General features: G+C 45.4%; 1 protein-coding gene across 2 annotated transcripts; it reads right to left on the minus strand.

Moving 5' to 3' along the window:
- PRDM10 (PR/SET domain 10) lies at window positions 1-27,302 on the minus strand. Of its 2 annotated transcripts, none has more exons than XM_075190543.1 (23): window positions 27,209-27,302; window positions 14,226-14,399; window positions 13,813-13,977; window positions 13,606-13,665; window positions 13,301-13,408; window positions 12,220-12,457; window positions 11,230-11,471; window positions 10,615-10,818; window positions 10,294-10,366; window positions 9,804-9,921; window positions 9,436-9,565; window positions 8,566-8,793; window positions 5,784-6,131; window positions 5,428-5,583; window positions 4,564-4,743; window positions 4,372-4,482; window positions 4,093-4,293; window positions 3,864-3,995; window positions 3,619-3,789; window positions 2,817-2,957; window positions 2,582-2,732; window positions 1,782-1,891; window positions 1-1,693 (listed from the first exon to the last, which is right to left on the minus strand). In XM_075190543.1, exons 2-23 carry the CDS (start codon window positions 14,292-14,294, stop codon window positions 1,508-1,510), a joined length of 3,522 nt encoding a protein of 1,173 aa, XP_075046644.1. In that variant the 5' UTR covers window positions 14,295-14,399; window positions 27,209-27,302; the 3' UTR covers window positions 1-1,507. The 2 variants fall into 2 exon arrangements, with proteins under 2 accessions (XP_075046644.1, XP_075046646.1); XM_075190545.1 differs by lacking the exon at window positions 27,209-27,302 and adding an exon at window positions 26,811-26,897.

Below are 27,302 nucleotides of genomic sequence, written 5' to 3' on the forward strand. Positions count from 1 at the left end.
TCAGGCAGGATGATCATTCTTGTTTAATGCATCAGGATGGGCCCCAAGTAAAAAATAAATAATTTATAAATATACTTGAAAACACACAATATAAAGTAATATGTTTTCATAGAGTTCTGTGTTAAAATACATTCCTGTTTAGAAATGAAGATGAGCTGTATGGTTGGATCGGTGAATGCAGGAGATTCTCAGATTCCTACAGAAAAAAAAAAAAGAGAAATTCTGCCCAGCTCAAAAAGTGTATTTATTTTTGTATTATTTGTAACTGGACAATATCTTCCCTGTAATCTAAGGAAAGACAAATAGTGAGGTCTGACGTCACAGTACCTTGCACCTTTGGGTCAGAGCTCACAACTATTTGGGGGATATAAAAACGTTCACAGAGATGTGAGATCGGACTGATGAACGGGCTGTGAAGACGAGAGTTTCTGTATCCCGTCAGTGACACGTCTCAGTGCCGACACTCACTAGGAATACATAAGACAACCATAGATCTGTCTGTAGGACACTGTTTACGTAAGTGGTATTTATCCCTCTTTATGGTGCCAGATCCACCCATGTACAATCACAGCACCGGAAGCATGGATTGATATGCAGAAGTGAATGGACAATTTACAGAGGTTTCTAGGAAAATCTACCACTAATCAATATATTGATCAGTCATTACTTGTATACACCGACCATCCATTTCTGTACACGAATCAAGGGTGAACCTGGCACTTTATAATACTTGGGATAGGTCGGTCTGAAACTTTTTGGGGAATTATATTAGGGACTCTTACACTGAACAATTCTTAAAACGGAGCTCTTGGCATTATGTGGATTTCTAAAAGAAAAGTACAGACGAAAAAAGTAAAATCTGCATTAAAAAAAAAATTCTCTTTCCAAACAAAATAACACATTTGCAATTCCAGTATATCCCATGGAACGCCCTTGGAACAATCCTTTTTCTAACGGTTGTGGGCAGGCATGAATTAGGTATGGAAACCAATAAAACTTAAATGTCTCGTTAAACATTTTTCAACGGTTCCCACATAGTTCAAAATGGCGACTCCCACAGCGCTGGCACGACCACTTCTCTGTCGATGTAAGCAGCATGAAACTCGCCGTCTCTATTGCAGGTATAATAATTTGACAGCAACATGTCTGATTTTTGATACAGTTGAGAAGATCTTTAAATACATGGAATGAAGGTAAGAAATGTGCAGCCATGCTCGACGACCAAGATCAGACATCACCGCCTGGGCGACACCCAAAACTTGATCTACTGTCCGATGCCAAAGTGGTCTCAACTGATGTTAAGCCTGGTGTAGGATAATCAGTGCTGCAAATGTTAATAAATAAGACACCTTCAAAGCAGCAAGAGATTATGCAACGTAAGTTAGAGAGTTTTGCACTGTGGCGACGTCACATCACTCTGCCGGGGAAAATCTTCTAAAACTTGTTCCTGGGGCAGTAAAACGCGTCAGCGGGATGTTTCCATAAAGGGTTCATCTCCAGCTTGGTTTCAAGGTTTGGTGATATGTACCTCACTGCTCCCGTTCATGTTGGTGGTGGTGGTAATTATGTATTGTGTTTGAGATGGATTGGCTGCTGTTTGATCCATGTGGTCTGGGTTTGTGGACTCTTCTGTTAGAGTAGAGGTCTTCTTTATCTCCAAGTCGCTCTGCCCCTCAGCTATGACATAATGCGTCTGGGCGGGAGACAAAGAGAGTACGTAAGTATACCCGGAAGTCAGAACATTATCAGTAGATATTTATCATGTGAGATTCAGCACATACCTGGGTTACTGCTTTCACCCGACCACCGTTAACCGGGGTGACAGGGGTGCCCACAGCCGCCTCTGCAATAACATACTGCCCCTGAGGCAACATCATCTGGATCTCGGAGGCTGTAAGAAAGAGAGCAAAGTGAGGAAACAGCGGCTTTCCTGGGCCTAATCCCACTAGCAACCCCCATACACACTCTGCAGAACAAAGCTGTCAAGCCCAGGAGGAGGAGCCTCTAGTGCAGAGCATCAATTATGCTACGTATGTAGCTGATATACCACCTGATCGGAGCGGTACAGGTTCTCTCTGTCAAAGAGGCATAGTTCACTCCTGCGACCAGGTGCTAGAAAGGGTGCAAAATCTTGAAATAAAAAAAAAGGGGGGCAGTTTCTGACCCGAAATGAAAAAGAAACTAGGTATAAGCTGTGCTTACTCTGCTGCCTATCCTTTCTGCTTTTGCTATACATTATGTGGATAGGCTATAGTACACTTACTATGTTGCACTCCTCGTTTGTTTACCTGCAAGCCTACTGGAACCACTGCATGGGGGTAACAATAGTGCATTCTGACCGCACCCGACACACCTAACCTGAATGTGGTCTGGATGAAGAAGATAGCCACATGCCAGACATGATCGACCAGACTCAATGATCAGACACAGTTTGCAGCAGTCATCAGCTGATCACATATCGCCCATCAGAAATATGAATGAAAGAGATGGTGCTGCTGAAGGTCCCTCAGGGCAGCGTTGTATGTGGACAAGGTGAACACTTAGGTATTCACCACTCTACCCCGTCAGCATCCAGACTTACGGTAACCACGGAAAGAATTCCAGCCGCTGGGCAAGTAGGCGTGCTGCACTGTGGAGCTGGTCTGCGTATGAGAAGTTGAGGTCTGCATCTGGGAAGGGCTGACATCCTGTTCAGTTTCCTGGGATGAGGGACTGAGAGGCTGCCCTCCAACCTGAGAACATCCAGAACATAATAACTAAACATGAGGCAATAAAAGGATGAATTACCCTTACAGGAGAGCTCCTGGGGCGGTTACCTGAGAGGGGCCCTGGCTGTTGGGGGAAGGCTCAGACACTTGGATATGCTGCACTTGGATGGCATGCTGGGTATACCCCTGGGAGTCCTGCAGCTGTCCCATGTCCACGGTGGAGTGCTGGGACTGGTGAGGAGAGGACGCCTGGACAGGAGAAACAATTGTCAGACTCCACTCATTCCAAACCAAATCAGTGCACGTTATGACCACGTCTAACCAGACCACAACGCTAGAGAACAGATCACTAAATATATACATGTCGGGGGCCCTATGTCTTCCCAATTTTGAACTCCTCTGGGGTCCTGGATTTAATTCTGACCAGAGCATTATGTACGTGGACTCTGTATTTGTGTGGGTATCATTGGAGTACTCTGGTTTTCTCCAAATGTCCACAGAGATAATGGCAATTTAATTGGCCTCTGGCGGATGTGAATGACTACAAGTCTCTCAGTGTTGCAGAATCTCTCTCATCAACAATTTGTGCAACCCCTGGATTGGGGGAGTAACGATGGGCTGATCCTTCAAGCAGATCTATTCATTGGAGAAACTATGCACTTAGTTTATGGTTTTCACTTTTTGTACCCTTTGCACTTATAAATGAATGAAAAGCACAAAAGAAAAGGGAAGCATTGGAATGGACAAGAGACTCAAAAAAGGCCGCTTCCTAGTCAAAAAGAATGTAAGGATATATATTGTACAACATCCACCCCACTGCCAAACACACAATTAATTAAACATGTTGGTTACAGAGTCTATATTATATTGTAATATAGTTTTTGTGCATTTATCACATTTCCAGCTTTACCTGGGCCACTTGCACCACCTGCAGCTGGATGTGTTGTGGTTGCTGCATGCCAGCCGTGGCCTGCGATACTGGGATGTACTGGATCCGCTGATAATCACCCTGAGCCGTGCGGTATTCTGTGGTCAGAGTCTGGGACAGTTCCGTCATGGCCTGTGTCAGGAGATCGGTGGTCTGGAGAGGAGGTCGAGCGTGTTAGGATGATGCCGGTAGGAGAGCATGGTGACTAGTAACAGCAGGATACTTACCACCACAGTCTCACCACTTGTGCCGTCAGCCGTGAGCACCGTGGGCGCCGCACTGATCATCGTGGTCTGTGCTGTGATAGGCAACAGCGCAAACTCTGGGTGTTTCTTTCGGATATGTTGGACCATCTTCGTCTAAATAAAAAGATTAACAGTGGGGTTGTAAATCCAAGCACACTCAGCCATAAGTAATAAAGGACTATAAGAAACCCGGGGACCAGCTCGCACTAACCTTACTGCTGTACTGCTTGGCACAGTGCGGGCAGCAGACTGGCGGCGTGGCTATCGTTCCAGTGAGCTGCGTATGAGTACTGAGCATGGGGTCAGGCTCCCCGGGGCCGGCAGGACGGAGCTTCCGGATGCTCGGAGGCAGCTCTGCTCCTGGGTGGTTCTTCAGGATGTGAGCTTTCCGCTTACTGGCACTTTTATAAACCTGTCCAATAGAAAAGTAGCTCAGCACAGCGTTCTAAGAACGTGTAATATATAATCTCCTGACATATATAGAGTTTACCTTCTCACAGTACTGGCAATAATAGTCCCGGTTGGGTTTGATAATGGGTAAGGTCAGCTCAGGAACCTCTTCGATCTTCATCTCCGGGTGTCTTTTTGACAGGTGATTGACCTAAAGCAGAACGTAAATAAGAATAAGCCATGTGATAATCCAGACCATAGAGCGATCACCGCAGTTATCTCGCCCTCCTACCAGCATGCCTCTCCGCCGGAAGCCCATCATACACACACGACACTTGAACATGAAGCTTTCGTAATCTGTGGAAGCGAGACGCGGTTTGAAGGTCTTGGTGCGCCCCGTGCGGTCTGCCTTTTTGGCTTCTCTCTCTGGATTGTGCATGCGCTGCATGTGTTCTCGCAGCTTGTCTTTTCTCTGAATAAAAGAGAAGAATCTTAATAACTATACAGTCTATTAAGTCCATTCACAGTTGAAATGCAAAGTACCGGTGGAGGATGTTGTACCAGAGGGTCGCTGTGACTTGTATTACTACACTGACTGCAGTTTCTGATTTTACAAATGTGTCCGGTGGAGATTGTGTGTATTATACTTGTACTATATGTGTCTGTTATTACATGGCTTTATTCATAAAAAGAAAAAAACAAGCCAAAAACCATTTATAAATTGCAATTATTAATATACAATTCATAATTTACCTGAAAGAGGTGTTAAAGCCAAAAACACGTTCCCAGATTGAATTCTCACTACCACATCTAATAAGTAACCCAATGGGCATCCAGAAACCTAAGCTTAACACATTAGCAAATACAACGATACCGTTGCTGAAGCAGAAGAGCATTGAAGCTCAACACCACCTTCCCCGAGCAGATATTACACAAATCACTGTCCTGACAGGTCAGTGTCTCTGAACACGTTGTGCGTGTTCCAAGTATCTCTCAAGTTACCAATAAAACACCTCTTAAACTCCTTAGGTCACCTAGCAGGTTGTATTCCCACCACATGTACATATTCTAACGCACGGAGATAGAACTCCGTCCCAGCAGACATGGGATAGGACCCTGCTGATACCTCCGTGTGCGTGTATAGAGCAGGACTCACTTTGAACTGCTTGCCGCACGTAGAGCAGAGGAAGTCCTTACGGTCGGAGTGTCTGAGCATGTGCAGGCGGAGCTTGTCCGGCCGACAGAACGCCTTGTCGCACTCCGTGCACTGGTAAATCTTCTCCGAGTGGAAGCTGCGAACGTGTTTCTTCACCTGGTTAATGCACATGAAGGTTAAAAGCGGATGTGTGCGCCAAGTACTGACAAACCTAATTTATGGTAACACAATGTCCGGTGTGCTCTAGATCTTCCACTGTACTGTAATATTTTATAACTGAAGAGTTTATAGATATGAAAGAGATAAATTACTATAAAATTGTGAATAGTTGAAAGAAAAATGAAAAACTATCTGACCTGAATGAAATCAGAGAAGCGTTTTTTACAGGTCGGACAACTGAAGCAGCCATCGACAACGTGTATGGAGACGTGGTCCTTCAGTAAATCCAGGCGGTCAAACGATTCCGGGCAGAAGATACAGGAGTAGGTCTTCTGGTCCAGGTGGAATTTCATGTGGTTGTCCAGAGAGCTGGTGCTGATAAAGCCCTTGTTGCAGATGTCACAGGTCAGAGGACAATTGCTATCTCGACCGTGAAACCGCAAGTGCTGATCGAGCTTCTCCTTCTCCCGGAAGGCCTTGCCACACTGCAGGCATTTGAACGGCCGGAAAGACTTGCGGATGAAGAGGTGCTGGAGAGCAGCGTTCTGCAACGAACAAGTCACCGGTTATTGGTAGAGTTTCATTAGCAAAAGTAGTGATTCACACTAGGATTGGGATGGTGGTGAGGGGTGTGCACCTGGAACAGTAGTGTTACTAATGATGGTTCATTTCTGTAGAGGGTGACATAGAATGTGTAATGATATCTCTTGCCCGGCCAATGGGAATAGCAGGAATCCCACCTACCTGCAGTTCCAGCTGAGAGGTCAGCGTGGGAAGAGAGAGAGACCGGTTACCAGCTGTGTTCTCTATTTTGGACATTGGAAGCAAATTTTGGGCAACTGTACTTAGGGACTGAGGATTTTTGAGCAGGAATATAGTATTATTCCTGTCTATGAAATTTATTGGTCTACATTTTATGGAATTTTGGTGGCTAGTTACAATCAGGAAAATATATACATCAAGAAAGAGGAAAGATATGAGCAACAAAACAAGATGGATGTATGAACTCTGTTTCATGTAGACCCATAATCTACATTCTCACATTATGGTGAGTACTGTACAATAAGATACCTCCCCCGTCCCACAGGTGACTCAGTGAACAATAAGATGCCTCAACCCCATCTTACAGGTGACTCAGTGCACAATACGATGCCTCTCCCCCATCTTACAGGTGACTCAGTGCACAATAAGATGCCTCCCCCTCCTCCAGGTGACTCAGTGCACAATAAGATGCCTCACCCCCATCTTACAGGTGACTCAGTGCACAATAAGATGCCTCGCCTCTTACAGGTGACTCCGTGCACAATAAGATGCCTCTCCCCCATCTTACAGGTGACTTCGTGCACAATAAGATGCCTCTCCCCCATCTTACAGGTGACTCAGTGCACAATAAGATACCTCCCCCGTCCCACAGGTGACTCAGTGAACAATAAGATGCCTCGCCCCCATCTTACAGGTGACTCAGTGCACAATACGATGCCTCGCCCCCATCTTACAGGTGACTCAGTGCACAATAAGATACCTCCCCCTCTTACAGGTGACTCAGTGCACAAGAAGATACCTCCCCCCTCCCACAGGTGACTCAGTGCACAATAAGATGCCTCCCCCCTCCCCCAGGTGACTCAGTGCACAATAAGATGCCTCCCCCTTCCCCCAGGTGACTCAGTGCACAATAAGATGCCTCCCCCTTCCCCCAGGTGACTCAGTGCACAATAAGATGCCTCACCCCCATCTTACAGGTGACTCAGTGCACAATAAGATGCCCCCCCTCTTACAGGTGACTCAGTGCACAATAAGATGCCCCCCCTCTTACAGGTGACTCCGTGCACAATAAGATGCCTCTCCCCCTTCTTACAGGTGACTCCGTGCACAATAAGATGCCTCTCCCCAGGTGACTCAGTGCACAAGATGCCTCTCCCCCCTCTTACAGGTGACTCAGTGCATAATAATCCTTCTTTCCATGTGGTCCAATCTCTAGATTGTAAGCTCTGGTGGCCAGGGTCCTCTATATGTCTCATATCTACCTCGTTTGTCCCTGTGATGTCCTGCGCTGATCGTTCTGCAGATTGTTTACTCACACTTGTTTTTGTGCTGTGTATAATTGCTCGAGCATCACTCCAATAGTTGGGGTTTTGTATCACATGTCTGCTATTATGCTTAATTGTGTTTTTTATTATACAGACGTGTATTCATGTATTTGCTATGTTGTAGTCCTGTATCTGTACAATGACTGTCTGACCCTGCAGAATCTGTTACGTCTTATAAATAAACAATGATAATTATTTCCAATACAGAGCCCCCCACTGTCCACTTATCTCCATCTTCAGTACGTAGCCTCCTGTCTACACTCCAACCAATCTAATACACAGTACACTCCGGTCAGCCATCATTGTAACTAGGATACCATACTGCCCCCCTACAGTACAATACACACTACTTCGTGTCATTAATGAGACGGGGAGATGTCATCATCCTCTTACTGGATATAGTAGTCCGTTCCCTGTTCTGTACTACGCACCGCGTCACCCAGAGCTCAGTGCAGGCTAAGGAGCGCTAGTAACCAATGATATGAGCAGAGAAACAGCAGGGGGTGGAAGGGACAAGACTAGTGGGTGAATGCAGTACACATGTACTTGGTACCACTCAATCAATGTGACAGGGAAACAAACCACATGTTCTGCATTCAATGTTAAGCTAGAGCCAGACACAATGTTCACTTCCATTCTTAAAAAAAGAGTAGAAAAACATAATATATAAAAAAATAAAAATCCAAATACACCCCCAAAATCCCCCTATTCCACTCTGCATCGTATACTCTGTCTGTTCTGTACTGGACTGGGCTCAGGCAGCCTCAAATTACAAATTACAAACTACATCAAAGATGCCAGCTTACATGTGATGCCAACCTACAAGCATTGTACCCATAACACTGCTGTCTAAGCCACTCAAAATTATTTGACCGGACAAAATGCGCCTTACCCGGATGCGTTTAGCTCGTCGCATGTCTTCAGCTGTTAGGATGCTCTGAGTCACGGTGGCTGGGTGCTGCACCGGTGGGGCGGGCGGCAGAAGTTGGCTCTCTGGCTGCGGATCCACCGTACCTTGTGTGGCTGTGTCCAGAGACAGCTCAGACTGGTCAATGCCGTTGATTGCAGAATGACCGCTCTCTTCAAACAGGGGGAGTTTATTTTGAAATTGCAGAAGGTCCTGCAAGAGTCAGAGCACATTGTGCACAGAGTAATTCACAGTGACGGATAGGATGCAATGGGAGAAATTAGCTTCAATTAAAATGTTTTAGTAGCATTTCTTTGTGCAGAGGAGGCTAGGACATGTGTAAAGGCCAACTACACCACAGACTATACAAGAGATTATAACCATATAAACACTGTCTATAAGATCCTCTCCGTGCAGCCAGAGAGACCATCACAGGTCATAATACAGCCCTATATATTGTATAGATACACCACAATATCTAATGAACTAACTATATTCATGTTTCACTGTACATGCCAAAAAAGAAGTTTATAATAAAATAGTGAAAGGTAAGTAGTACTACAGTAATTTCCATAAAAGAGTTAATGTACTGACTAATGTAATATATCACTCACCCAGAAAGCAGAGTCCATATTAATAAGAACAGGGACCCAAAAATAAAAAAAAATAACCCAAAACATATCTGCTTCCGGTGACATCTAAGTACAGGGTAATCGGGCACAGGTGACTGAAGTGCATAATATAATACATACATTAACTATATATATATATATATATATATATATATATATATATATATATATAAAGAACGAGGCAGTGTGTGCAGACATTTAATGTACCGCACAGTTCACTCACCTGACTTCCAAGACCGCATTTATCCCGGTTATCCACAGTGATATCCAAGCGCATAAATTTCGGAGGTCTCCCCGGTCTCCGTCCGGGTCCAAATTTCCTTCTTGTTCTCCCGCGGCCTCTTCCCTTGTTCCTGGTACCAATGAAGTGTAATAAGACACAGAATGATGGTTACAACATGGTGGTCGGTACATGTATGAGCGCCAGGTACATTATAACCACAGAATGTCTCCTCACACCAGCGGAAGTTATTTACACAACAAATTCATTTGAATCTTTTCTTGCAATGCTGTGCTGACATACAGACACACGTGATGGTCACAGAACACGCCTGTACCAGCCTCACAGTGCAGAGTAAGGTCCCAGGTTACCTGCTGAAGAAGTCCAGTTTCTCATCGTGGGAGTTTAAATGCTGCTGCAACTGTTCTGAGCTCATGAAGCGACGGTTACACTCATAACACGGCCAGTTCTTCTCCTGCTCCCTCAGCACTACATTGTGGAAGGACAATGCCCAATGTTACAGGGAATACACCGAGTGGGCAGCTTATGCCAATGCTGGCAGTTAAGGAGGAGAATGGGCAGGATAAAGGATAGAAGGGGGCTGCCAACAATGCTGGCCGGTGGTTGCAGAGTATAAATAAATGATATATTATATATATTGGTGTCAGCTAATCGGTAACCACAACTATTAGACAGATGTCCGTAATAAAGAGGGCACTGAATACAGAAATGGTGCAGGAAGCAACGTATTGTGTGAAAGAAAAAACAAATAGGGAATCACTTCTAGAACCTTCTAATCATGGGATAGTTACAAGGTTTCATCTAAAGACAAGGATAGTTATTAGTAACAGCGGCTCTTACCCTTACGTTCCTCCAGTGAGATATCATGGATCTTTTGATTGACAAATTCTGCGTAGGAAGCAGCGTACCAAACCTACAGACAAGAAACGTATTACTGATTCCGGCTACATCTCCAAGATGGACCTATGATCCCAATGCTACACCCCACTTCACGGCCACCAGATACTTTATTCATTAGGATTTGCATTTGTTGTGAAATATTGACCCAAAACAGGTGGAACAAATGAAATAAGTAACTCAATGTCCCCCCGTCTTTTCCTGCCCTCCCCCCACATTTCCCATCCGTCCAGGTCAATAATTATTAAACGTGAGGTTTCGCACCCTCAGCTCCTGTTTGGGCTCGATGTTCTTTATGGTGGTGAAGTAGATGTGATGGCCGTACTGATAGGCCACCAAGTTCTGCTCCAAGTGATTCTGGGCCGGACGTACAAACATCATCCAGTTACAAAGACTCTCCTCCGATAGATCAAACCACAGATCTTCCTGAAAGCTGTCCTGGGCTTCTAGGGAACTATTCAGCAGCATCTAGAAAGAAAACAAAAATACTGTCATATACAAAGTCACCGTCCCCCTTACAAGTCACCGTCACCCTGCCCCCCTTACAAGTCACCGTCCCCCTTACAAGTCACCGTCACCATGCCCCCCTTACAAGTCACCTCCACCCTGCCCCGCTTAAAAGTCACCATCCACTGGTTTTTCTCCCGCAAAGTTATTGTCCAAATTCAGCAGATTCCGCTCCTCCATTCTCACCACAGTCCAGACCTCATTCCCATAAGTCACTACTCTCCTTCCTCAAACAATAACTGTTCCTTCCACGGTCGTCTCTCCCTCATGTTACCAAGATACTAAGTGTCCAGCCACTTTGCTGATATTTCCCCCCCTAGGTAACTCTAAATGTTCCCGTTCTTCCCTCCGCTCCAGCATGTTCTCACCAACCTTCAAATGAATGTAACAATCCTTCAGCTCAGACTTTTTAACTAGAGGTCCTTCCAAAGGCCCAAACTGTGTGCGCTTGGGAATACGGCGCTTGGAGAAAACTCCGCCCAGGAACCGATCGATATACAAGACTAAGGGCAAACTGGCTCGAGCTCGGGTTAAAACAGGACGGTTTGGGATTGGGTGGAGGGCTCCATGTTTAGGGCACACCGAGGGGTGAGCATTATTGCATTCTTCACACCCTGCAAAATAAAAAGACAAAACAGCATCACAAACACAGGCGGACAGTAGGGTACAGACTGTGTGCACATGAATCAGTCCGTGTTAATCACTCAAATGTCCCAACTCATTTGTCCACTCTGGAACGAACTTAAAGGGTAACTGCATTCACAAATAATGTTGCCCAAGTAGTGAATCACCCCCAACATGCCAACTGCCCGTCACCCCGCCGCCTGCATGTCCGTCACCCCAAACGCGCCCCGCCTGCATGTCTGATCTGAGCTGATGTGTGATCCCATTAGAATGCACAAGCAGAGCCCGTATAACAACAACAGGCACCAAAAGGAGACAACATCTCCAATAAAGGGTTTGGCCACCTATGTAGCCTGTGGGGAGTACATGGTAAAACAAGACTCGCCCCCACCGGCCCTCACTCCTGGTGCCAGTTTTGTTACTACACATTGCTACGCAGAAGTCAGCAGAGCGAGCTGGACTCAGACGACATATCATCCTGTACAGAGCTGAAGCAGAGGCGCTAGTATCTGAAGAGACTGCAGGAGTGATACCAATCCACCACGTCACAATGCACACTTCCATATTACAGTAACTACCTTTATTTCTAACTAGAACACACAATCCTGAACAGTATAGTAAACTCAAGACAATTGTAGTTTAAATGTAAAGTGTCCTTTATAAACTACAGATCTGCTGGCACTACACCAGGTTCTCCCTATTAAACTTGAATACACAATTATGCCTTAGATCACTCACACAGGTCATTAGGATCAAAAGGCCGCGGTGGATCTGGATCCCATTCATCTCCATCAGAATCCTCCCCGTCGTCGTCTTCCTCCTCCTCCTCGTCATCTTCGTCCTCATCCTCGTCATCATCATCATCGTCGTCTTCATCGATCTTGACCTGAGAATGAGCATTTGTGCCCTGCAGAGTGTGCATGTCTGCTGTGCCCTCCACAGGAGGTAAGCCCCTCTCATGGGCAGATAACGATGCCTGAATAAGTCAACGATGAGAAGATTAGACACAATTATTACAAGAAGCAGACAGAGCTAGCATCAAACATGCCACATATCACATAAATACCTGTACACACAGTAAGCTTCATTGTCGGCTAGGAAACTTGTGTATTATAAGGAATAACGCACCAGACTATACATTATTACAGATGTTACAAATCACCTCCAACTTCCATGACCATAGAAGGCACGTGGCCGCTGGCTGTGACTAATATACAGCAGGGGGTATATTATCCCATATATAAACCCTAATTATAGGCTGAATAGGATCTATGCTGTATTTCACACATTACGCTTTATTATTAGCTTTTGATTGAACCTTACACCTAATAATACAGCCCTCTTAATAAGAGAATAGACGTTAGATTGCAGACTTAATTGGCGTAGTTAGCATAAGGGGCGACTCAGAGCAGCTGATGCCGTGTAGGAAACCTATGTTTTGTTCTAGTCTTGTTTGCCCAAAAGAGAGAGAGGGGGAGAGACAGAGACACTGCGGGACAGACAGACAGCGAGAGACAGGTGCGGGCTCCTGCTCAGACTCCGAGCCGAGCGTGGGATGAGAGGAAAAAGCGTTAATTAGTAAAGAGCTGCTGGTTCCCCCAGGGGACAACCGTCATCCATTCCCCCGTCACACCTTCCACTCTGTAAATCTTTCAGCAATACACAAAGGACATGTTCAGCAAAACCAGCCTGAGACAATGGGTGGCTGCTATCAGCATCAGAAGGAGGTTATAGGAAAGTAGAGGGTCCAGTATAAGGACCAATGTAACAACATCATCATAGTCCAAGACTCCACGTTACTACAGGTTATTCTGCTCACCTGTGACACTGGCTCTAATGACATGGCCTGGCCAGACTCGGGGACACTGCTAAGCACGGCCAGGTTGGCAGCATTCATACTCTGGGATGCGGGCAGCAATACCGTTACCTATGATACAAGAGCGGATGTAACATTCATAGAACAGCGGAGTAAACGTGCATAGTCCAGAGACCCATAGCAACCAATCAGCAATTAGCTTTCATATAGTGCAATACAGACTGATAGAAGCGTGGGTGCCACAGAGACAACATTATAGGCATCATCTACAGTCTCAGTGTTAAACACACTAAATAAAGGCTCTTTACCTGTTGGGTGGTGGCATCTTGCTGAACATAGGCAACCTGGGACTGGTCTGTGAAGAGAGCCTAGAGGAGACCACAAACCACCAATATGTTTATATGTGCACACAGGCATATTGTTATAGCATTAAAATAAACACACTTCTTACAGAATAAACCTGTGTAGACTGGCCACACTGTATTCCCATCAACCCTCCACCACTCACGCCATACCTGTGACCCATCCACAGGGTGTATATACACCAGGGTGTGCTCAGAGGCGTCCACTGATGTGAATGAGGAGGCATCCGCTGTGTACACCACCTGCTGCGAGGGGCGATCCTGGTTGTCGCTATACACGATCTGTGCCACGGTGCCGCCATCTGGAACAAAATGCACCTGCAGCCGGGAACAGAAGATTTTACAGGGTCTGTAGACAGGGTTTACTGAGTGTTGGGCTGACATAACATCCCTGTGACTACACCAGACTGATAGATTCTTATCAAAAAGAAAAATAAAGCACAATCAGTAAATTGGAAATACTTATTTCAAACAAAAATAAGAGCAAAGATGTAACTGACAATATTATGTACGGATCTTTTTAACTGCTGGTAAAATGTTGGTCCGCTAACAAAGCGGATGGTCACCTGGGCTGTGCCGGGCTGCTGATCCCCCGCAGGAGACCACACGTGCGGACTGTCCTGCTTAGAGTCCATCCTGTATGAGGCTTGGAGCTAGCGATCGCAGCAGCTTAGTAGGAAGGTCTCATCTGTCCACTGTGTCTCTGCTCAGACACAGGATGGAGCACCTGGGCAACATGGCTGCAAGATAACACAGAGGACAATTAGTAATGTGCCAGGAGCATGGAAACCAGACAGGATGGTTATATAAGGGCACCGTTACAGACATCTCGGATATAGACTATATCAGTATATTGAGGGCAATAGCAGACCAGATAAGGGTAAGGAGAACGCAGAGATGGGGGGTTACACATTCCTGCCTATTTACTTATTGTAGCCTCAGAACATAACCATCCAATCACACAATAACCTGTAACATAGACTGTGTGACTGCGCTGTGACATCACCATCCAATCACACACTAACCTGCTACATAGACTGTGTGACTGCGCTCACTGTGTGACATCAGCATCCAATCACACACTAACCTGCTTCATAGACTGTGTGACTGCGCTGTGACATCACCATCCAATCACACACTAACCTGCTACATAGACTGTGTGACTGCGCTGTGACATCACCATCCAATCACACACTAACCTGCTACATAGACTGTGTGACTGCGCTGTGACATCACCATCCAATCACACAATAACCTGTAACATAGACTGTGTGACTGCGCTGTGACATCACCATCCAATCACACACTAACCTGCTACATAGACTGTGTGACTGCGCTGTGACATCACCATCCAATCACACACTAACCTGCTACATAGACTGTGTGACTGCGCTGTGACATCACCATCCAATCACACATTAACCTACTACATAGACTGTGTGACTGCGCTCACTGTGTGACATCACCATCCAATCACACACTAACCTGCTACATAGACTGTGTGACTGCGCTGTGACATCACCATCCAATCACACACTAACCTGCTACATAGACTGTGTGACTGCACTCACTGTGTGACATCACCATCCAATCACACACTAACCTGCTACATAGACTGTGTGACTGCGCTGTGACATCACCATCCAATCACACATTAACCTGCTACATAGACTGTGTGACTGCGCACCCTGTGTGACATCACCATCCAATCACACACTAACCAGCTACATAGACTGTGTGACTGCGCTGTGACATCACCATCCAATCACACACTAACCTGCTACATAGACTGTGTGACTGCGCTGTGACATCACCATCCAATCACACACTAACCTGCTACCTATTGCAGTGTCAGACATGTCTGGAGGGCTGTATGCGGCCACTATACCAACTGTCCTAGAGAACTGATCAGCTGCAATCCAATTGATATTCTTTCAGCAATGGCTGCCTCCGCTGTGTTAAGGCAGGTAATCTTTAAGTATATGAAGTCTTGTAGATATACAAAGTCAGACAACTAAACCAAAACTCCTTTAAAGAAATGGGACAAATTAGGCCACACCCCCTGTCCTAATGCCAGATTCACAAATATCGGGAGGTGAGTGTTGGGCCACAACTTCTTCTTCCCAAGATATCTTCAGATTGTCTAATGAAAATTGGGACAGTCCCAAGAGGCTCAGAGTGACAGGGAGTACACTAACCAAGCTGGGATTGTGCAGTTAGATTTCAGTTTATTTCCAATATATTTTACTTACTGTATGAATAGGTAACAGTAAATTAAGAAAACTCCAGGTGTAACTAACCAATTGCTCCATTCTAAAACTGGAACTTGTTTAGCGTTAACACACCACATCATTCCATCGTGGTAACTGGCATGTACTGGAATGTTATTGTGTAAGGTAGTACATAGTACACACCAAGATGCAGGCAAGTACCATCCTTATCCAGATCACAAGGTGGAGAAACACTGTAATTAAATCCTTAATACATGTCCTTGTGGAATACTTGGGAGAGTAGGGAATAGACTAGTAACTCTATGCATTTAATAGGTAAACTAACCATATATTTTACATTTTCCCTTTGTGCAGTCTAATGTAACTAGGTAAAGACCAATGTATAAGAATTCCAACAGGCTGCTGACAAAGCCACCCATGCAGAAGACTGCCATTGTCTTGTGTCTGTACCCATAATCCCCTGATCCGCTACCAAAGCGCTCCTGGCAATCTTATTCATGTGCAATGATCCTGCCACAATGGAGTGATTTGGGGGTGTGGAAGGAGAGGGTGATCTATATAGTGTGAGGAGTCTAGAGAGCCAGAACTATGAGACAGGGGAAATTGTAGCAGTTACAACCCCCTAAGGCCGGCATAGAGCAATAACATAATATCTCTCATACATGTGTATTCCTGTACTAGACACAATCAGCATAGCTGCCTCTAAGACAATGCTGGGATCTGCTGCACTGCTGTAAGGTGGTTATACTAGGCTCCCTGTGTGATACACATCACTGCTGTAAGGTGGTTATACTAGGCTCCCTGTGTAATACACATCACTGCTGTAAGGTGGTTATACTAGGCTCCCTGTGTGATACACATCACTGCTGTAAGGTGGTTATACTAGGCTCCCTGTGTGATACACATCACTGCTGTAAGGTGGTTATACTAGGCTCCCTGTGTGATATACATCACTGCTGTAAGGTGGTTATACTACGCTCCCTGTGTGATACACATCACTGCTGTAAGGTGGTTATACTAGGCTCCCTGTGTGATATACATCACTGCTGTAAGGTGGTTATACTACGCTCCCTGTGTGATATACATCACTGCTGTAAGGTGGTTATACTAGGCTCCCTGTGTGATACACATCACTGCTGTAAGGTGGTTATACTACGTCCCCTGTGATACACATCACTGCTGTAAGGTGGTTATACTACGCTCCCTGTGTGATACACATCACTGCTGTAAGGTGGTTATACTACGCTCCCTGTGTGATACACATCACTGCTGTAAGGTGGTTATACTAGGCTCCCTGTGTGATACACATCACTGCTGTAAGGTGGTTATACTACGTCCCCTGTGATACACATCACTGCTGTAAGGTGGTTATACTAGGCTCCCTGTGATATACATCACTGCTGTAAGGTGGTTATACTAGGCTCCCTGTGATATACATCACTGCTCCAGCAGTAAGCTGGGAGAGTACCAGGGACAGCAGCAATAATCAGACAAGTGTAGATCAGCCAATTCCCGTAGGAGCCTCCCACGCAGTAAGTGTCACTTGCACCTGCCTCACTAATCCATTATCTGATGGGAAGAGAATAAAACTGCTCAGCCATTACCCGGGTGATGGATTCTCTACAGTGATCCTGCAGCTTCCTACATTGTACAGATACACGATGGCAGTGCCCACAGTAAGGATGTTATGTAGAGAGGGGAGGAGGAGATACAGAACGGGAATCACTAGGCAGAGGTCTCTCTGCTGCTCATCAATGGCAGCTTGTACAGTTCTGTACCAGGTAATATACACAGAGGACACTTGCCGCTGTGTGCAGACACTGGCTGCTGGCGTGTACATTAGGTGATGTAGGCACATCCACGCCACGGGACAGGTACCCTAAACCTGGAGCAGCTTAAGGATGGGTGGGGGCAATAAACTTGTCCTTATGGAGAGGCACTGAATGTCCAACGATACTGCTCATTATAGCTGTGGATTTGGGTCACTGAAATAAATCAAATACCCAAGTAAAAAAGTGGTGGCAGCTGTACGTGGCTTCTAGTAGGAGGGACAGCCGGCAGAGTCATATTGTAGCCAAGGTGAGAAAGAGAACTCCCACCGGACAGTGGTCATCTGGCTCAAAGTGTTCACTGAAATGTTACTTGTCACTAAACTTTATGTCCGAAGAGCACAATATACCTGGGGGTAAGAAGAACACCCCACCACCGGCTGGGTACTATACTATTAACCACACAGCTAGGTGCTATTACCACCGGCCTCTTACAACAATTCTATGGACACATTGCAAACGTAAAACTATTTGGGCTTTTTTAGTATATGAGCAATATAGAATAGGCTTTTTTTAATGCACAGCTAATAAAGACTTTAATTTCACCAGTGTTTTTATGTTGTTCAGCCAGAGAAGATGTAAAGTATGTCCTACAAAGAACGCAGGTGGAGCCCATATCTCCGTATGCTGCTCCTTCCAATATTAGGATTTGCAGGGGAGAGTCAGTAACAGAGAACCCATCAACACACCGTACAGTCTGATCAGCGACCGTCACCACTGCCCCCAGCCCACCACATGACACGAAGGACAGATAATTATTTCACCTACAGGTGAGGCGTCTGTACCTGTTCCTATGGGTATACGTCTAAATATCTCCTTTATTCCACAGATCAGCCCTGTGCTATTTTCTGTATAGAACAGGCTGCTCCTGGCTCATCCACTGATTCATTGCCCAACAAATACAGTGACGTCCTTGTTTTATCTTCCCTCTGTTCCCATGGCAGAGTCCCTCTTTTTCCTCACACACCATAAATCATCATCATGACTCTCGCCCATTCATCTACTGACACCCTGGATATGATGAAACGGCTGAATCTCTGCAGTGGAGACATTAAATGTTTGTTAAATCTGTAGAGGACAGCGAGAGGCTAACAACCCATCACTGCCATGTGGGGACAGTCCTTTTACGTCAACGGTCATCATGGCAGCTACACAACACTTCCATAATAACAAAACCCAGATTCCTATTGGTCACTTGGGACAGCCGGTCCCCGGCGGACCAGTTACACGTGCGATGAGAGGTATAGGTGGTCAATGTCAGATGTGAAGGAGCTTTGTACAGCATGTAGGACTCAGAGAATCCTCCTAATAGTCCAGTAATGATCCAATCAGGACGTCACTTGGCCCTTGGTCCAAAGAGTAGGGAAATGTGATTTAAATAATGCCCAATGTATTTATTACACACAGAGGGAGGGACTGTTTATAGTGGACTTACTCAACAATACAATGTGTCTTAATAATATTACACCGTAATTAGGCTTTTACTAAGGCTGAATATTTAGTGTTAGACTTTTAAAAACAATCCCTGTAGATTAACCCGCAGTTCTGCTCGTCCTTTTCTTGCTGTCAGTACCAGTAAATAAATGTCAGAGACATTAAGGCACATTGACACTGGATACATAGATACAGTATGGGGGTAACGGTATATATCAGCCCCATATTCCTTAGGTATGTCATACAATGTGTATTTGAGCTGATGGGGACCTGGAATGTTGTACAGAATGTGTCACAGCACCAGATTAATAAAACATTTCAATAGAAGTGTATTAAACACAAGCCTGGCTTTTATACTGAAGAGACATCTTTTACCACAAGATGGCACAAGAAAAAAATATTCTAACAACCCGTTCCCGATGTTTTCTCCCCAGACGATTGTCCTGTTGGAGATTTTCTACTTCAAAAGAGCCAAGCAATTTATGCAGCAAACACTTGTGATATTGAAAATCACTTTGCCACTGGGCAGTTACGTGCACAGGTCACAGAGACTGCTACACTCTGCAGTTCATTTCATGGCATTTAATATGCCTTGTAATTATAGAAGAAAACTTCAGCAGAAGGTGCCACAATAATCATCCCTCCGAAACGGAAGTGGAGGAAGCGCAGGCCCTGTACAAGTGAACCGGGAGTAGCCGTCTTACACACATGAAAATAGTCTTATCATATTAACAACAACAAAAGATAAGAAGGTTTTGTTCGGGGCAGGGCTGTCCCACTGACGCCTCAGGGTTACATGCACCCCACAGACCTTTCATAGGCTCCGACACCATCACATCCAGTCTGTCTCTCAGTCCTGTCACCTCCACCGTCAAAACATTTCCCGTATACACACTTTCACTCTCCACCACCTCCTGCCATTCCCCTCATCATCTACCCCCCTTTCAATGCATCTTCAATGTTACAAGACGGATCTTCCTCTCTCCGCTCACTTATCAGTTCTCTACACTGGCTCCCTGTGTCCTCCAGAATCCAACTCAAATTACTCACCCTTACCTACAAAGCCCACAACACCACCCCCCCTGCATACATCTCAAATCTCATATCAAAATACTCTCCCTCCCGCCCTCTTAGATCTACCTCTGACCTGCACCTTGTCTAGTCTCTGGTAACCACCTCTCACTCCCGCCTACAAGACTTCTCCCATGCTGCTCCCACTTATGGAATTCCTTACCACGCCCAATCAGACTCTCCCACCTCCTTCACATCTTACAACACTCTCTGAAAACTCATCTTTTTATTAGTTCCTTTAGGTCTACTGCAAAGCACACAGCATGGCAACTTTTAAAAGTTAGCCTCAGGAGATAAGTGCGAGTGTGGGGGCAGGACTCGGCAAATTGCGTCGTTTTGGCCCCGCCCCTGCAATGCAATAACGCAAATACATAATTTTACTGGCTAAGGGGAGGGCAAAATGACAATTCCCTTAGAATCATGTCATGTAGGATCCAAACGCTGCTCACTTCACTAGTGGGCAGATGGGTGAGAATGTCCTACTCTCCCAGGAGAGTTGTTAGGTATGAGCCAGCGGCCCGTCTGTCACATTGCACCACTCCACCACGCTACAGAAATCAGCGGAAGGTTCTCTTAGAGTCTGCTGAAAATGCAGGACGCACAATTAGCGCACAGCACTAGGTTACCTATTGTTTCATTATGCTTTGTCCTGATCTAATTACTTACATTATACAAGGGTTAAGAGATTTGAGATGTAATTCTAGACACACGGGGGAGATTCACTTCCAACGCAATGTGCCATTGGAACAGTCCACAGTCATTGCGAGGCGATATCCAGGCTGAAAACTGCATTTTTCCTTGCTCCCAAAGATGGGCGCAGAAAAGGGAGCAGAGATGACCGTTGAATTAAATCTCCCCCATAAAATCATGGCTGCAATTACATCACGTGAATGCTGCAGACATGCTGGCACTACACTCAGCTGGTATTTGTAAGACGTGTGTGACCGGAAAAAACAGACGTGACTTGTAAGATTAGTGTTATTTATAAGAAAGGGAAGGACAGAAAAGAATTTAAGTGTGAGAAAAAGTGGAAGAATTCTGGCATTTTATCTGTCCTACAGCACATATACGAGATGCCTCTATCGTAATACAAATATCTTATTATAAACTTTTCTTGTGGTTTGCCGTGATCAGTCCAATCTTCATAGTTTGCTTTCATCTGTACAAGAATGTCTGTGGTGATGTATTAACTGCTCTAAGAACTTGGGATAAGTGCAAACTTCATATTATTTATAATTAATGTGGTTTTCAGTACAATATAAAGTGACTAATAATATCTCTGCATAAAGGCCACTAAATGTGGGGCTTTGTTTCCAGAGTGAAACGCGTCCAACTGTCTGGAGATGGTAAATACTTGTGTACATTAAACCATCTTGCTACATAAATTTGTCTCCAGAAGTCTGTACCTGACCACTAGCGAACAATAATTGTGTTTGCGCAGCTGATCATTACGGGAGTACTGCTAGCTGTCACACTACCAAGGATGCTGCTGGGTTAGTGGTCAGGGGGTTCTCAAAATAAATGCACACTTTGTGCATACCGAGCAGGCGCTCCTCTGCATTCCAAAGCAATCCCAATGATGTACTACACGGACTAAAGGTTGGATCGGAATGAATAACAAGCAATAGCAGGCCATGTACATAATGTTTGGATACTATTACACACTGTTAAAGGGAACCTGTCATTAAGGTTTAATTTACTGAAAAGATTACAGATTAGTAATCTGTATTGTTCAGTAAAATGCTCAGACCCCCCCCCCCCCCATCCCTAAAAAGAAGGTCCACTCTGTAGAGCACCGAATGTGGGCAGCACCATCTACCTTCTTTGTCAGCTTTCCTGAGCAGAGGGCATAGGTACAGGAAGAAGGCTGGTACTGGAGGCACAGCTATGCCTGTTCCGCTTGGCATGCAAGTAGCACAGGCCGAGCAGAGTCCTCCAGCACCAGCTGCACTTCAGCTCTCCAGGCGCTTCTTATTGGTCAGGAAAAGGACGGAGGTTAGATGCAATAACCCTGCTTTGTGCTTAGCATCTGCTATGATCGACTGGGGCTAAAGGGTAACCAGAGGTGGTTTCCCACCTAACCACACTGCACTCACCTACAGTAAGCAATTCATAAAGATCAATCCAACACAAATTAGACTAATTGGGCAACTGGTTGAGTTACTTGCACATTTTCACGTATATTAATAAACACCAAATACTGAAAGGACGAGTTAAGCTTCTATCATCACTGTAAATGCTGGAACACACGTCAAGGACATGATGACATGTTTTTGAAAATAAAATTACCAATACAACATATTGATTTCCATGGCACCAGATTTGGACGATTATACATGGAGAGTTACTGTCCAATTTAATCTGCATTATACAGAAGTCTGGCGCATATTTGTAACAGGATTAAACAGCTAGTCTTCCGGTTGCATGTTAAAGTGCTCATTGCTTGCACATAAAGGAGGCAGCTATTTTGTGAATACCCCCAAATCAAATACTAGATCCTGTCATCACGGAAGCACAAAGTTTCTGGGCTGCATTTACATGACTTATTTGTGTGTACGCAACAGGCGCTCCTTAATGTGGGAAAAATGCACCAAGTTGTAACGCTGCAGTGCATGCAGAGGTGAAACATCAGGATTAGCCGCAAAAATTACAATGGATACATGTACATACTGGCGTTAAGGTGCAATCCACCATATTAATGAGGTGCATTTCTTAAACATAAGTCAATATGGTTACCTGTAAGACAACACATAATTTTGTCTCGTTCTGCCATCATGCTATTAACAATTTAGTTTAAGTGCGGTCTTGCGATTACCATGGCAAACACAGGCACATGACATGTAATAGCAAGTAGAGGATTTAGAACTCCACCCTTCTCAGCAGGCCTGGCCCCCACCTTCTGTCACAAGGAGCTCTATGACTGACTGGCTCTCTCCCCCCCCCCCCCCCGGGAAGAAGCAGATACAAACGCTTCCATGTGCATACTTTGCACAGCGACACAATAAAAAGACCAAAACATTATACCAAATAGGATTGTATATATTTGTGTGTTTAACTAGCACTAGAGAACATTTTTGAAAAATGTCTTCTCAGTGGGAACTCAATACAAACTCAACTAAGAAGTGCTTATAGCTGTTTGTGACAAAAAAAGAAGTTACATTGTTCTAGTCAGACTCACCTAAAAAAAAATGCATAACCGCACGTGGTGTATATAGCCTTGCTATACCTAATGTGAAGAAAAACCTGCAAATACTTTCACTCAGTCAACAGGTGAAGAAAAGCCTCAAAATTCTGAGCTGATGCAGCAGGTTTGTATATACACATGAGAACAGGGTATTGTAGACTAGTGAAACAAGAAATTTGTTGAGCAAAGACATAAAGGCCAACTGGGTATTACGCCAAGGTTCTGTATTATTAGTGGATTCAGTTGCTAACATGTGGCATCTCTCAGCGAAACGCTTTGTACTAAAGCATTTTCTCTCAGTGGAATCTTACACAGAGAAGATGTAATGAATTTAAGCAATAGCTAAAGGCTTAACTGGGGCTTAGTGCAGACAAACTCCATTCTCTCCATTTTATACTCGGTGCACAACATTGGGAATTAAAACAACAAACTATGTTTCAGGAGCAACGTAGTTCATCTCCAAGTTCATGTGTGAAAACATGCTTTGAGATAAAAGGTTATGTAGTATAAAGACCGAGTACTACCTCAAATTAATGACTGCAAAATATACGGGCAAATCAGCTTTGTAAAAGAGAAAGCACTTGCAGCAATTCATATAATTGTAACGACCTTCCTGACTGTATACCGGCAAATGGACAGCTCTCTGGATTAATGCCCTATTAGAAGTTAGTGTTTCATAATGGCGGGTGCTCTGCGTTTCCCGTTTGCTGGGAAGAAATCTTGTCCATTCCAATATACTATGAAATCAGAGGCGCAGAATGTGAAGCGATATCATGTTTAGGTCCAACCATTAAGTAGTAGAAATAAAGCAACATCATAAAAACACGGATAAGCCATGAGATACAACTCTCCGCAGACACCTAAAGAGCACCGCAGGGTTCTAAGCTACCTGGAAAGCAGGAGCCAACGCTGCAGTTTCCTGCTGAAACTGCCACCAGTGATGGTATTAGTCCTAGGAGCCCTGATATTGTGCAATAACATGAAATCATAGAAGACACCTGCATGATATTAAAGTTAAATAACATGAACCTTAAAACCACCTGGCACTGCATTTTTCAATAACATTAACTCCATAATCTAATATGACGATTGAATAACCCAAGACCAGTAATAAGTCATATCCCCTACTCTTATGTTACAGTTCAATAAACCTGATCAGCACTCATAGTTCTTCTCATACAAATACTACATTCCCTATGTCTTCAGGACACTGTCCTATCCTGATTCTCATCCTTCATATCAAACATCTCTCAGTGTCCTTTATCTGGATCCACCTCTTCTCCGCTTCCTCGATCAGTAGGACCACAAGGCTCAGTTCTAGGCCTCCTGATCTTTTCTATCATACAGTCTTCCACTATACGGATGAAACCCAAACATATCCATCATTTCCGGGACTCTTGCCATCAGTGTTAGACAGTATTACTAATTGTCTTTCTGACGTTTCATATCAGATGTCCTCTCACCACCTATACCTTTCAAAAACGGAGCGAATAATATTCCCACCAGTCAATAAATTACCTACCTGACATTTCTATTGACAATACAACAATAAATCCTACCATTCAAGCTCACTGACTAGCTGTGGTCCTTGACTCAGAACTGCCCTTAGTTACCCACGTTCAAGCTGCAGCCAAATCCTTTTACATACGTGTAAGAAACATTACCACAATACGCGCATATAAGACATGTTCATGCACTCAATCTCCCGCATTGATTTTGCAATTCCCTTTGCTTTGCGGCTATCAATCAGAAAGCGTGACACTTCCGCACGTAGCTGGGAGATGCAGCGCCCCTAGAGGGCGACAGGAGAATTGCACATGGCATGACCTCAGAAGCTTTTAATTTCCCTAGGCCAGTAGTTCCCAAACTGTGGCCGCGGCTCCCTGGGGTGCCGTGGCGATCTCACAGGGGTGCCGCGGCCAGGGCCAATGGTAAGCAAAGCGGGGGACTACTTGGTAACCATTTTGGCTTAGGGGTGCCTGAAAAAATGATGGAGACCCTAAGGCTGCCTCGAACTGAGAAAGTTTGGGATTCACGGCCGGCTATTCGAATACTACGGTCACACTACAAATCCGTCAATATCCCGGGTTTTTGAAGCCGGGATATTGCCGTGTCATAGAGCATCCCAGCTCATCAGACCTCGTTCACACTGCACCTTGGATCCGTGAAATTCCCAGGTCGACCCAGTTCATACTGAACCCGCGTCTGCCCTGGCACTAAGTGCGAGTCATCACAAGAGGAGCTATGAATGGCTGACAAACACAAGGTCATTTAAATCTGCTTCTTTCTGCATAACCTGGCTTAAAAAACCCGGGTGGCACCGTTGACACTGGCAGCTCCCTGGGGCTCGTCCGGGTGATATCCCGGGTATTTAGGTCAGTGTGAACGTGGTATTACAGATTACTACCCCTCAAAACTCACATTCTCTTTCTATATTCAAACAACCCTCTGACCAACATTGTTGTGTGACCCCAATAACCACGTTCCCCATTGCAATTTGGTGGCACCAATGTCATTGGTAGCACCTAAGGTTATAGTCCACAGGAAAGTAGCCATTTACCACATGTGGTTATGAGCAGTGTCCTCGTACTGCTTTGTCTGCATTATAATACAAAGTCTTATTATATTATGTTTTGTCCCACGTTATAAGATTGTTCTAGAAGGCTGGTGCTATATAAATATTATTTAATGATTAGTAGGAACAACCTCTGGTCTTCTACTACTGCTCAGTAAGGACCAGCACTAACCCCCCCGCTCTTACATTATTCCTGTATGGCAATATCTAGTCTTATTTAATTTAATTTTCACAATTGTATATTTGTTCCTGGAGTATGTCAGCACTTTATGAATGGTATCCCCTCAGCCTATATTACTATTCAATAACCCAGGACCAGCACTTGGATCCCCTTCTTATAGTACTATACACTATACTGGACTAGAAGGGGGGTAACACTGTATTATTTGTTTGGACCAGATGCTGGGAGGGGGCTGACACTTATTACATGACTACGGGTATTATACTCCTATTCTGGACCAAACCCTGAGGTAACCCCCCGGGGCCCCATCACCCCCTGTCACTGGGTCACCAGCAGGGAGATGCTGCCCTCAGGTTGATGACAGTAAGAATGAAAATGGCGGGAAAGCGGCCTTCGGTCAGCCTCATCCTGGAGGGGGGGGACGCGGCGAGTTAGGGGTGACCAGCACCCCTTATGTCGCTCCATGACAATGACACCCGCCATGTACCACCCCTGACCTACACTCTCCACAGGCCACAGACCGACACCGGCCTCGTCTAGTCAGAGGCTCCCTCCTCAGCCCCGGGAATCCCCGCAGCTCCCCCCGGCCGGTGCGGGTAAGATGCGGCGTCCCATCAGCTCCAAGGGGGCGGGGGATGGACTGTACCACAGAGCGCTGTGCAGCGGGGCGCACACAGGCGAGAGGCCTAGATGTGTCGGCGCCAGCGGACGGCCAGGCGGCCCCAGTAACATCCTTGGCGGCCATAACACGTCCCCAGCCGCTCCCTGGCCCGCATGTCCTGGTCAGGAGCCGGGGAAAACTAGCTCTAGCGCCATTTTGGGTGGGACTAAAACGACAACAACCCCCGTTCCAACCCACAGCACAGAACCGGACGGGGACGAAGAGAAATCCTACAGCAACGGAAACCTGCTCGACACGGTGCCCCCGGGTTTTACCCCCACCCCGACCTACCACGGGGTGTGTACGAGCCCCCAGCGCCCCGGCCGCCCCTCTCCAGCCGTCACATTATTTCATTTTAATGGAAATTCACAACCCGTTCTTACCTCAGAATGGTAGCTGCAGAGATGGTGGCTTTGCCTGCATTAGCATAATCTGCCTAGCAACCACCGAACAGCAGCTGCTGATTGGTCTGTTCCC

Source organism: Mixophyes fleayi, chromosome 11 (assembly GCF_038048845.1).
Source record: "Mixophyes fleayi isolate aMixFle1 chromosome 11, aMixFle1.hap1, whole genome shotgun sequence".
NCBI lineage: Eukaryota > Metazoa > Chordata > Amphibia > Anura > Limnodynastidae > Mixophyes > Mixophyes fleayi.

Coding starts and splice junctions, on each gene's coding strand:
- PRDM10 (XM_075190543.1), bottom strand. CDS start 14,294: ATGGACTCTAAGCAGGACAGTCCGCACGTGTGGTCTCCTGCGGGGGAT. Junction 13,409..13,605: donor AAGATGCCACCACCCAACAG/GTAAAGAGCCTT, acceptor CTTGTATCATAG/GTAACGGTATTGCTGCCCGC. Junction 10,819..11,229: donor ATTGTTACATTCATTTGAAG/GTTGGTGAGAAC, acceptor TTTTCTTTCTAG/ATGCTGCTGAATAGTTCCCT.